This window comes from Sorex araneus, chromosome 2, assembly GCF_027595985.1.
Source record: "Sorex araneus isolate mSorAra2 chromosome 2, mSorAra2.pri, whole genome shotgun sequence".
NCBI classification, from domain to species: domain Eukaryota; kingdom Metazoa; phylum Chordata; class Mammalia; order Eulipotyphla; family Soricidae; genus Sorex; species Sorex araneus.
Window position 1 is genome coordinate 146,030,866 of NC_073303.1, and position 13,191 is coordinate 146,044,056.

Below are 13,191 nucleotides of genomic sequence, written 5' to 3' on the forward strand. Positions count from 1 at the left end.
AGATGAGCAATTCCTGTTATGCCATCTGTTATCCACCCCTATACATTAGAAGGATTCTTATGTTTCCAGAGAATGAACATCAGAATAAATGCAGCAAGAGGACATTCAATCAAATAAGCATTTTGATTCCCTCCAAAATAAGCTAGACCATTTGGTGTCAATATCAGAGTCATATAGGGAACTTTTTAGCTGTCCATTTGTGTTTGTTGCCAGGACTCTCAGAATACCAGTTACACTAGGCATCTTCTGCAGGCACATACAATACAGATGATGCCTCTGTTGTATGGCTGAGCCCATGAGTACAACTGAGGCTATAGAAAGATGGCATGAAATTCTTCTGTTCTCTGTTACTTGGCTTATGGGACTCCCCCATGAGAAGAACACTGGTGGAATTCTTGTTTTCTCCTCATAAAAGCCAATATGCGAGGCCAGAGAAATAGTACAGTGGGTAGGGCACTAGCCTTGCACAAGCCTAAGCGAGTTCAATCCTCAGCATCCCAAGCCAGGTATGATTTCTGGCTTTACAGCCAGAAGTAACCTCTGAGTATCTCCAGGTGTGGTCCTCAAAACCAACCAAACAACAAAACCCAATATGCCCTTCTCCAACAGTTTTTTTGGTGGGGATACTTAGTAATCAAGAGCATGGTAAAATAAATCTCTGGCCATATAAAGCAAGTTTGGAGTGACAGAAACATCTCTCACTATGAAGTGAATTTTAGAGCATTTTTTGACCCAACATTTTGTAATTGATAATCTCTGCATCATTTTCCCCAGCAGTCCATTAAGGATGTGTCTCAATAAAAGATAGAATATTACATAAATAGCTACCATTAAGAGACAACAAGGTAATATACTAGAAGGTCCTAGTTCAAAGCAATACTTCTATTACTCTTAAATATCTGACTGATTTTTGTGAACTTCTATGAAGAAGCAGGTGGGGTAATTAAGGAGGAAAAAAACCATTTTGAGCTTTTCAACAGTGTTTTAGATAATAATAAAGGGTCATTTCCACTAAATTGTTCTACGAATGGCACATTTTGAGTAGTACTTGATATGCCAAAAGCAGTAACAAGTCTCATAATGGAGACATTACTAGTGCCTGCTAAAGCAAATTGATGAGCAGTCGGATGACAGTGATACAGTTATACAGTGATCTAGAAATTGTATTATTATATGTAAGCGCTCCCCTAAAATAGAAAATGATGCTATGTTGATCACCAAAACAGCATAGGTTTTAGAACCCCCACTAAAATGAAACAGACATGAGAAGAACATTATGATAGAGGCTAAATCAGTCATTTCCTGGACATGGATTTTAATTCCTCCATCTTATTGGAAGATAGTTTGTCCAGAAAACTTTCTTTCAGAGAAAATTAGTTAATTTTGCTTCATCAACCAATCTACTCATATTCTAGTATATATGAATTAAAGGTGTTCTACTTACAAATATTGGAAAGTTTTACTAATAGTGGCTTAAATAAATAGAAATTATTTTTCTCACAACTGGATTTCTGAGGAACATAGACATTGGTGTTGATTCTGCTGCTCCACGGTGTCGTGAAGGAATTCATTCTTCCATCCTTCTTCTTCACCATCTTTGATAGGCTGGCTTCATGCTGCTCAAAAGATGGGTGCCACAGGGGGCTGGAGCAATAGCACAGTGGATAGGGGGTTTGCCTTGCACACGGCTGACCCGGGTTCCATTCTTTGCATTCCATATGGTCCCCTGAGCACCACCAGGAGTAATTCCTGAGTGCAAAACCAGGAGTAAACCCTGTATATCTGCGGGTGTGACCAAAAAAAGCCAAAAAAAAAAAAAGAGATGGGTGCCATAGTCCCCAATGTATAATTCTACTCCAAAAATAAGATGAGGTTGGAAAATGGCATACACAAATCTGAGTTCAATCCCAGGGAACCCACAATTAACCAAGTATCACCAGGATTGGGATCCTGGTCCCCGATCACTTCTTGCAAGTACCTTCCTTCTCACATAAAATGAATGAAGAAAGAAAAATAGGGGTAAATGTAGTTTTTCTGGAGTTAAATCATCTCCCTAAGAACCTTCACTTAAGTCTAACTATCCATGAGTGGATCATAAGACCACATTTAGCTACAAGAGAGGATAGATTAAAAAAATGCTTATGTCATCACTTGTATCACTTGTCATCCCATTGATCTTCGAGTTGTTCGAGCAGGCTCCAGTAATGTCTCCATTCATCCCTGTCTCATGCTAGAGTAGCCTAGTGATATCTGCTCACTCCGGGAACAGGAAGAGCCTCAAACCATTCATTCAGGGTTTTGATGAAGAAGTCTGACCATCTCATTGGTGGGCGGCCACGCGGTCTTTTGACATCCTGTGGAGTCCAGTTGGTAACAGCTGTAATCCAGCGGTCGTCTCTGAATCGCATTATGTGTCTGGCCCAGAAAATGCTGGTTTTGTTAAATGAGATGTGCTAGGTAAAGATTTTCTGAGAGCTTTCTTTTGGAAATTACTGAGATGATGTCATTCTCACATAGGTTTGAGGTCTGAGTAAACTAACAAATGGAACTAAGTGAATTCAGTGGTGGTGACACCTATAGTTCGAAGCCTTGAAAGATTAACATGGGGTTCAACTCAACATCTAAGAGAAAATACTGTGACAAATAAAAAGTGTAATCTAGAAATATCTTAGTTAACAGATTTAGTTCTAAGTCATTAAAACTTGACACCAAGTATTTATTACTTAGACAATAAGCAGAATGCATAGGCACTCACACCAGAAAGGTTGGTTCTTGAACACACTTTTGAGTGGGGCTTCCATGCCATCTCTCTAAAGTTCTTTCAGCTTTGTCTTCTTATACTGCCCTTTTTACAGGCTGGGGATATGCTGTCAACCTCACATGTACAACCATACCATTCTCAGCAAGAAAGAAAACCAGTGTCCCAGAATTTTTAGTAGAAATGTCAAGATGAATTTTGATTAAACTGACTTATGGTAAAGAATTTTCTCCAGAAAGCATACAGTATTGAAGAGTTACTTAAGCATCTGCTACATGTTTTAACACATCAACTTCTTAGCGCTCTTAAGTTGCCCATGGAATCCAAGGACAATTGCAAAGAAGCAAGAAGAGGGTAGGCTCACAACATGGGGACTTTTATTGGTACCATCTCTCCATTAAGCACCTAAGAGACTTGGGCTCACAGTCAGTACATAAAGGGGGAAGAATTGGGCTATCACTGATAACCTTCCATTTTTCCTGTCCTTACACACAGCCAACAAGGTCACATGGTTCACATGCAGGTGATTATCACAGAGGAGCTCAGTTCTGACTGTCACCTTAATGTTTGCATCATTTTCTAGAACTTTTTTTTTATGTAGAAGTACTGTTTTGTATTCAGCCATTGATTAAGCTTATGGAATTGGGCATGAACTCCATCTGCACTGTCTGTCTGCACTGTCATCCTGTCGTTCATCGATTTGCTCGAGTGGGCACCAGTAATGTCTCCATTGTGAGACTTGTTGTTACTGTTTTTGGCATATTGAATACGCCACGGGTAGCTTGCTAGGCTCTGCTGTGCAGGCGGAATACTCATGGTAGCTTGCCGGGCTCTCCGAGAGGGATGGAGGAATCAAACCTGGGTTGACGCATGCAAGGCAAACACCCTACTTGCTGTGCTATGCTCCAGTCTATGAACTCTGTATTACTTTTTTTTTCAGTATTGAATCACTGTGAGATACAATTACAAAGCTTTCATGTTCGAGTTCAGCCGCACAGTGATCTAACACCCATACCTCCACCAGTGCACACGTGCCCCCTCCAGTGTCCCCAGTATATCCTCCCCAATCCCTGAATCCCAGTCCTCACCCTGCCTCCATGGCAGGCAATTTCCCCAATACTCTTTCTCCTCTCTTGGGCATTATGTTTTGCTCAAATTTTCCCACCACCATTCAAGCCTGCCTGCCAGGGGCAGATGCTAGATTATTTATTGTCCATTACTCATTTTGAATATGATTTATCGTCCATTGCTCATTTTGAATATCATTTGCCATGCCATACCAAATAATAATATCTCAGGAACTGGCTCAGTTTTTCATTTCTTGCTTTTGACGCTCTAGTCTGGATTTCCCTTTCCAAGCACAAATATCCCATTCTGTTCTACTTGGTTAAGCAGCTCCTGTGATGATTGGTGCACTTGTATCAAGGTCAAAATGCAGAATAAGCATCCAAGCAGGGCTGGGATGGAGCATTCAGAATACTAAACTCAGAATCCAAAATGCGGACAGGAGAAATGAGGTTAAGTCGTGCCAACAAGTGAAAACTACCAGGTTCGGTTCAGGCAGGAATAAAATCTGAAGTCCAAGGAGAATAATCCGGTCAGCGAGTGAAGACAGGAAAGAGTCGCCCTGTTTGGGGTCCATGAGGAGCCTTCAGGTCTCGTAAGCAAGTTATTGAAAGAAAAAAAAAAGATTTAGGAGACTTTTATTGTAGCTCAGTGGAAGTGTACCTCTCTTTCTTGTAGGAAGCCCTGGGTTTAATCCTGAGCACCATAAAACCAAAACCACAGCCAGATCGTAGCAATTTAAGACCTCCCCACTAGCAAACAAAAACAGGACATTCTTACATTCTCTTCACTGAACTCTGGACTTTTTTCTGCTTTGTTCTGTTTTTATTGGGGGGTCATACCCTGATATTCTCAGGAAATGCTTCTGGCTCAATGCTTTGGGGCCACTCCTCATTCCTGGGGACTCATTTGGCATTCAGGATTAAACCCAGGCTTCCAGCACAAACTCTGGATTTTTATCGAATATATCATTAGAGCCAGAAGGATATGGGGATTATTTCTGCCATTGTTTCTAAAGTATGATCCAATCACAAGAAATATCTCGCCACATCTTCATGAAAGAACTTCTCTGGGGATGGGCACCAGAGTCTATATTTTAAACATACTCCTCCATCATTCTTATCAGTCTTGTGAACTAAGCCTTCTTATAGGGAGCAGCTTGATAAACACATGCACTGTTGAATCTACCACAATTCTATGAAAGTAGAATTTCCAGACTGCTGGAAGTCCCTATTGTGATAGTCTAAGGAAGGTCTGCACCCCAGAATACTCCCACCACGTGAGCGGGGTGGCAAGTTGACCTTCTGCTACAGATTGACATTTAGGAACCACTTACTGATCTGTTACACACCCATTTCACAGATGAGGAGACTCGACAGGTTAGGCAAAAGAAAAATCCTTTTTATTATATGATATTGTGCATAGCAACCCCCTCCTCAAAATAAAAAGAAACTTTTCAACTGTGGCAAGCAAAATTAGAACAACTCAAGTAGCAATTTCATCTTTGCTCCTTGGCCATCTCACAAAAACGACTAAAAATCTTTGCTCAGAGCCACATATCCTAGTCTGGGGAGGCCACCAGCTTGGATGGACATAAAATTACTTCTTTATTTTCCCTCAGCTGAAACTTAGTCTCTTCCTCAATTATAAAGGTAGGTAATAATCCACAGCAGAAATCTTTGGTGGCAACCATGAACATCACAGATACTTGTTTTTTTTTTTCAAAGAGCATTATAGTTATTGAAGACGTGTTGAAATACCACTTACACTTATCAGTACATCAAAATAACAGGAATTTTGGAAATGTCACCGGGCCTTAATATTTAGTGCTTTAGTAACTAAACACCTATATTGAAAAACACCATCGGTAACTGTCTTTCAACATAAATGTTATCCCTTCTACTGTAATTATATTTTAGCATCATCATCATCATCATCATCATCCCATTGATCTTCAAATTTCTCGAGCAGACTCAGTAACCTCTCCATTCATTCTATCCCTGAGATTTTAGAAGCCTCTCTCTACTCAGCCTTCCCAACAATGCCGTATTGGCGTATTGGCCGCTCCTTCAAGGTCAGGGGAATGAGACCCAGATTGTTACTGGCTTTGGCATATGAATATACCATGGGAAGCTTGTGAGGCTCTCCCATGTGGGCAGGAAGCTCTCAGTAGCTTGCCAGTTTCTCCCAGAGGGAGAAGTAGGTTATAAGATCTAGGCCGCATGCTTCTGGGTGCTTACTTTTAAGTCTCTGGCTGTTGGCCGTTGATGGGATTACACACACCTAGGTTCCTCTGCCGGTACCTTCATGCATGAAGCTTGTCTGAACATGTGGAGAGGGGCCTTGAGCATGGCCTTGGCTAGGTTCCGGAGGTCTTCAGCTGCCGGGAGCTCTGCTCAGGGCGGGGAGGGAAACTGGAGCCCATCCCCTCCGAGGGGCCTGGAGAAGACAGCCAGGCATGCGGGCAAGAGACTCTCTTCCATACTAACGTATGCTCATAAAAACAATTCTCTGCAATGAAAAGATAGTACAGGGGTAAAATCTCTTGCCTTACACATAGCCAATGCCAGTCTGATCCCCAATACCATGCATGGTCCCCTGAGTTTTGTCAGGAATGACTGAGGAGCACAGAATCAAAAGGAATCCCCAAGCACTCCTGGGCATGACCAGTAAATTCCAAGATTAACGAATTTAATACTTTTTTAAAAATTCTTCTCGGATAAGACCACAAAGTCAAGGGAATTCGTGGAATAAAGAATACTTAAGGGTCCTGCTCTAGGGGCAACAATTTCTAAATGGTTGTACTCTTTCTTTTTCCAAATCTCCATGCAGTAAGAACTGCTGGAATAACTTATTATTCTGAGTGGAGCCTAAAAAATCACTTCATTTAATAAGAGCCTCAGGTGATCTGGGAAATGCTGCTTATAATCAGTAAATTTGGGGGATGCTGCCGTAGGCTGTGTCTGTTGAAAATCAATAACCAACTTCAGTACCTGAAGACACTTTTGCTCACTCTCACCTTCTGTATTGCCAAAGGGGATTAGTTATATTCATTAGCAAGTGAGAGTAACACCACCTGGCTGTTATATAATTCTGAAGTGACTTATTCACTTAGAAAGTAGAAGCATGTCTCTAAAGAACCTTAAATCAATCCGATTTTTATTTTTGCTCTTTTTTCTGCTTTAATTTCAAAAATCACTTTATCTTTCACATTATTCCAACATTTTGTACTTAATTCTTGGACGAGCATTCATGCATGAAGGAACCAGCAGAGGAACCCAGATGTGCAGGATCCAGGGCTGAGATCTCCAAGGCTGCTCGAATTGGGACTGGGCCTCTTCTGCCCAGATGCCCCATTTTCCAGTAGCTAGGTAGTCACACCCAGAAACTGCCCCAGTGCCATGTAATCCCATCAATGGCCAACATCAAGAGACTATAAAACCAACATCAAGAGACTATAAAACCAAGACTATAAAACTGAGAGTTTCCTGCCCGCACGGGAGAGCCTGGGAAGTTCCCCATGCCAAAACCAGTAACAATAATAGGTCTCATTCTCCTGATCCTGAAAAAGCCTCTAATGCAGCACTGTTGGGAAGGACGAGTAAAGAGAGGCTGCTAAAGTCTCAGGGATAGGACGAATGGAGACATTACTGGGCCCACTAGAGAAAATCGATGATCAATGGCATGACAGTGATACAGTGATACAGTGATTTGTACTTAACTCATTGTCAGCGCTTACCATGTTGTGTTATATTTTGGCCTTGGTTTTGGTTTGTATTTGTTTGTGGTGGGTTGTCAGGGTCACACCTAGCAGTAATCTGTGCTAAGGAATGACTGCTGCTGGTGCTCAGGGAATTAAATGCCATGCCTGGGACAGAACCAAGGTCAGCAACATGCAAGGCAAGCACCTTATCTCTGTACTGTCATTGTGATTCTCGTAGTATATACCTCCTGATCTCACACTCTTCCATACCCATCCTCCCTCTGCTCTCCCTAACATTCACAAACTATATTCTGAGGTCCCAATAACAGAAGCATATTTTATTCATTTTATTATATCCACTCAAGAAAAGTATAAGGTATATTATGGGCATTCAATAAATATTAAATATCTTTATGTGTGGATGTATACCAACCATCTCATCTTCCTCCTATGGCATTAGAATGGAGATAATTGTATACTTCTCAAGGCTTTGCATTTGAGAGGCAAAATAGAGTATCAGAATAATGAGTTTGAAATTCCGGGTTTTTTATTTACTATATGTCATAAACAAATTACTCAATCCTTCTAAGACTATATTTCCCATAACTTAGGAACAATAGTTATCTCATTGGGTGGCTCTGAAGTAATGAGAGAAGTAAATGAAAGAACTTACCATGTGCTTGGCCCTTTGATGTTCTTATTGATTGCTTACTGTTGTTTGGTGTGAAGAACTCCCCAGTAAAAAGAAAACAACATAACCCATTACATAGCCCATCAATTAAAGAGTCATTTTAACAAGTCAGCTCCAGGGAAGGCTAAGTGGTGATGGCACCTTAGTGGGTTTTCCTTTAATCAGCTCAACGGATTGTTTTTATCTTGACACTTTGCTGAGATTAAAAGAGAAAACTGGAATTTGTTTTGTTGTTATTTTTAATAAAAAGCTGTGCTGGAAGGTCTGGGGCACTCCCAGTGATTCTTGGCCTGTCATGAAGGGACTGACTGTTCAACAATCAGACACAGTGGTACTAGGTAGGGGCTGGTGGGCAGCAGGGCCACACCAAAGAGATCATACCAAAAGTGCATGGGAAACAGTGCTGTGCTAGATATTGAACCCAGGGCCTCACATATACTAGGCATGTTCTCTTCCACTTAAACTGTCTCTCCAGCCCTTGTATCTTTCCAATGGGGCGACTCAGATCAGTGCTTGGATCCAGGACTGCAGAGGAAGAGGGTGCCACCGGGGCCACATGGGGCAATTCTGATATTCAGGGGCCACCAGTGTCACATCAGGCAGTGTTCAGGAAAATCACGTGGTACTGCTGGGGAATCCAACCCAGGACCTCAACCATGCTACATAGGTGCTCCACTACTCGAACCATATCCCAGCCTCTCGACAGAGAACTTTGATGGCAGAATCAGATAAGAGAAGAGATCCGAAAGAACAAATTGGCATGACAGCCTCACAGAAGTAGAAGACAACTTGAGAGCTTTGGCTTCTAGGAGTTAAAAAATACATTTACCCGAAAGACCTGCCAGGCGTATATTCTCATTAGGACCCAAGTCAGCAGTAACTACTACTTTCATTTAAGCTGGGTTGTGTTTTTTTTTTTTCAACCATGGAACTGATGCAATCAGGAAGACAGTGTCTCATTCCTAGTGGGAGGTAACAGTCTGTCTGAGAAAAATTTCTGGATGAGCAAAATTTTCTCCTTTCCCTTATGCCTACCCACTATCTCTCTCTCTCTCTCTCTCTCTCTCTCTCTCTCTCTCTCTCTCTCTCTCTCTCTCTCTCTCTCTCTCTCTCTCTCTCTCTCTCTCTCTCTCCAGAAGCCGCCCTGGCTTGACACTTCCCTGAGTAGGGTACTCCCACTGCCTCCGCTATACTTACCACCTTGGCAATGTGCTTTACCTCTACAAATTGTAGTCTCTTTCTCTGGAATAAAGTTGTAAAAGTTTTCCTCTCATGAGGTTATAACTGAAAATATAATCTATGTATGTGAAGTACTTTGCAGAACACCAGGCACGTGGAAAACCTTCTATGTATATCAATTATTAGTATTAACTCATATTATGTCAAAGACTATTCATTCGTTCACAACATATTCTAAAGCATGCCAGGTCAATGCTTTAGAGGCCAGAGATTCAGCAGCCAACAAATCAGGTCCCTGCTCCTCCAGAGTTTAGGGGAACAGTTATTGATTCCCCTACCAAATAAATGTAAATTTATCCCCCAAAACTTTTGAATACATGCAGTAAAAAAAATAATAATCAAAAAATACAGTCACTCTCTGAATGTCCACAGACACTGTTAGAAGCTAAAGTTTTGGAGAACAATTTCTAGAAATGTTTAAAACATTTTTAAAAACGTTTAGAAAATTTAAAAACATAATATAGCCTCCTTCTATGGATTATTAGGAACTTCATAAATAGTTGCTGGATGGATGGATGGATGGATGGATGGATGGATGAATGGATGGATGAACAAATAGGCATTCAGCAAAATCTGGAGCTTCCTAGTGTATCTCTCACCAATATACATATTCAAGGTGGTACTTACGTTTTCTTTAACTTTGTCTAATTATGTTCAATTCCTCCAGTGAAATTTCTTATTTCAGTAATTAATTTCTAAAAGTCTGAAAACCAGAATTCTAGACATCTAGAATGCTAAAAACATTAGAAAAAGATTATCCTTTTACATATCTGGTTTTTTTAATCAGATTTTATTAATTTTAATAATATCTTAGTCCCCTCCCCCTTTTTTAATATCTTGATCAACTTTGTTTTATATTCTATATCTGAGGATTCAAAAATATTGTCTTGGTGGGTCTTAATGGCACTTACCATTTTGAGGGGTGGAAAGTTTTTCGCTCAATGTGAAAAATAAATTATTATATATATTAAGATAATACTTAATATCAAACTATAATTACTGCAAGAACATTTTACATTAATCAACTGCACTCTGTTCTGAGTAAACCATCTTGTATTCTCAAAGTGCCCATAAGTCATTGTGCTATTAAAAACTATACATGTTTATTCTAAATTTGGGGGGTTCTTTGTTTTTGGGGCCACACCCGGTAATGGCCTGGGATTACCCTGCACTCAGGAAATTACTCTTGGCAGGCTAGGGTACAATATAGAGTGCTGGGTAAAGTTGGGTTGGGCCTGTGCAAGGCAAGAGACAACCTGCTGTACTATTTCTCTCGCCCCTAAAGGTTTTTCATTCTCAGAATATCTATAAATCCCTATTGTTCCTTTATTTACGTAGAGTTTACTGGTCAAACTGGAAAAGTAAAAAGTAGATCCACAATCAAATGAGCAAAAGCAACTGACTTCATTGGTTTGAGCCTCTTGTTTTTGCTTTAAAACAAAATACCTTTTGTCAGAGTGTCTCAAAATAGAGTCTGGAGAAGATCAGAAGTAGAGATGAAATAAGACATGAAAAGGAAATCAATGCAAAGTGAAGGCCATCCTTAAGGATTGGGAAGGGTATCCAGCCTTCCAGAAATTTTTTTGGTGCAATAAAAGGACAGAGTTGTGTAATGAGGTTCTTGGGGGAAAGAAACTAGAGAGAGGAGTCATAAGTCTTCACCCACATTGTGCTTTCTGAGCCACTCAGTGGTCCTTAGAGATGACTGTTGGCAGGGCTGGGTGTGGAGCCACATGCTGTGCCAGGACTAGAACCAGGGTCAGCAGCATGCAAGGCAACGGCCTTACCTGCTAAGTCTCTCTCTGGCCCTACACACCCCATTTGGACAATGTTTTCCCTTGAGACTCTAATTCGGAGACTACTGCATTTATTTTTTATTTACTCTTTAATGGCTATTAGGCCTTCCCAGCAGGGATATGAACATCCAAGCCCAGTCAGACACAATCTCACCAATCTGTCCACAAGAACCATGCTTCTCGAAGGCAGACCCCTAGGTGGGAAGCTGGCAAATGTACCGAAAGCCTGGGGCGGGGACGGGGGGGAGATCAAGAACAATGCCTGGACATTCAGAGATTGATGATTGCTCTGAGACAGCTCTCTGGTTCAATGAGGCTATGTAAAAAAAATATTTTTCAAGTGAAATAGAAATGTGCTAGAATCCAAATGATCTAAATTCCTGACTCTTTGGAAATATTACTTGGAGCAAATCAGAATATGCGTTATTGCATAAGGTCAGAACTCTCGTTTCTGATCCTGGGCGTGCTAGAGAGAACTCAGCCTCTCTTTCCATGCCATGGGCCCAACCTCTCCATTGCTTAATGATTGGGACCTGAGTGACAAAGACAAGGGCATGGGCACAGATTGAATCTAGTAAATGGCGATAAATGGTGTTCCAGGATGCTCCTGAGCAAACCAGCAACTGGAGAGATTTTTCATTTTGCTGATGTGAGTAATGAAAAATGTATTCTCCACTTATTTCCCGGGAAGATGGTGCATTATCCACTGGAGCAGGGTCAGGGGGTGTTTCAGAAGAAGGTTTTGGCCTAGCACACATATCTGGCAATCATCCAGCAGTGCATCTGTGAGAAATCACTCACTCACACACAAGAAGTTTTTGAGTTTGAACTAGATCAGTGAGACTCAACTCTTGCATGATGAGGGCATTTGCTCAGACATAAAGTCTCAGATCCAGAGAGTCTGACTCAGTAGGTCTGGGCAAACCATCAGACTTTAGTGAACATACACCATGGACCACACTTTGAGAAACACTGGACAAACTGATTTGGAATATCCCCTTCCAGCACATTCTAACATTATGTGCTTCTGTCTTTCCTTGGATGACCAAGTAGCCTGGCATTCCCTCCACATCTGGCTTGCGAGAACTTGGCACTCCTGGGCGATTTTTCTAGGTGTCTGTTAGGCACACCAGACTTTATTACTCCTACTCTTACTCCGTTAGTAGGCAGTAGATCAGAGATCCATTTTCCCCCGCTTATTAAGGAAACTAACGTTCTAGTTTCTGGTTCTCAGGTGACGGGCGGAGTGTGGAAGTTCAGCCGCATTTGCTGTGATGTTTTCGTCACCCTGGATGTCATGATGTGTACGGCCAGTATCCTGAACCTCTGTGCCATCAGCATTGACAGGTAGGACCAGGCTTCTCCTTCCAAGCTTGCGAAAGGGGTCTAGACCCAGTGCTAAGAGAAATCAGGACTGAGAGAAGCTGCTCAGCCATCTCTGAGGTTTGGGCTTCGCCTACAAGGGCCCTGGGGTCACTGCCAAGTTAGAACTTAACACTGGGACATTTTCTTTCCGCTTTTTCTTTTCAACTTTCCTTTGCAATTGAAAAGAAACCACTGTGACAGAGGAGAAATAATTATACCATAAGCTCTCCTAGCCTTTCCTTTCCCTCAGGCCCTAAGAGAGGATTCTGTTTTTGTTTTTCCACCATCCTTTGGGGCTTTTGTGATTCCTAATTGGGAGCAAAAGAAGGAGGGGGACAAGGATGAAAGGTGAGCTGACATGGTTTGAAAGGAAATTTTCCTATTATTATTTTGTTTGGTTTTGGTGATGGGGAGGAAGTGGAGGAGGAATGGGAGAGGGGAGAAAAGCATTAGCTTTTCAGGGAGGGAGAGAGGAGAGATGTGGAGGGGGAGAAAGGCAATTTTCGTAAGTATGGCTGTATTGATTGATTCCTTCATAGAGCTTTAGAGAAACAAGTCAAGAATCACCTTTTAC

The 13,191-nt window shown here is 41.4% G+C and overlaps 1 protein-coding gene across 2 annotated transcripts in view; it reads left to right on the forward strand.

Annotated features, from left to right (window-relative positions):
* DRD3 (dopamine receptor D3) overlaps positions 1-13,191 on the forward strand; it is a 64,169-nt gene that overhangs the window by 14,038 nt on the left and 36,940 nt on the right. For both annotated transcript variants that reach the window (XM_055127986.1, XM_055127987.1), the window contains one exon: positions 12,487-12,599. In XM_055127986.1, coding sequence (XP_054983961.1) covers positions 12,487-12,599 — 113 coding nt within the window. The remainder of the gene's footprint in view (positions 1-12,486; positions 12,600-13,191) is intronic.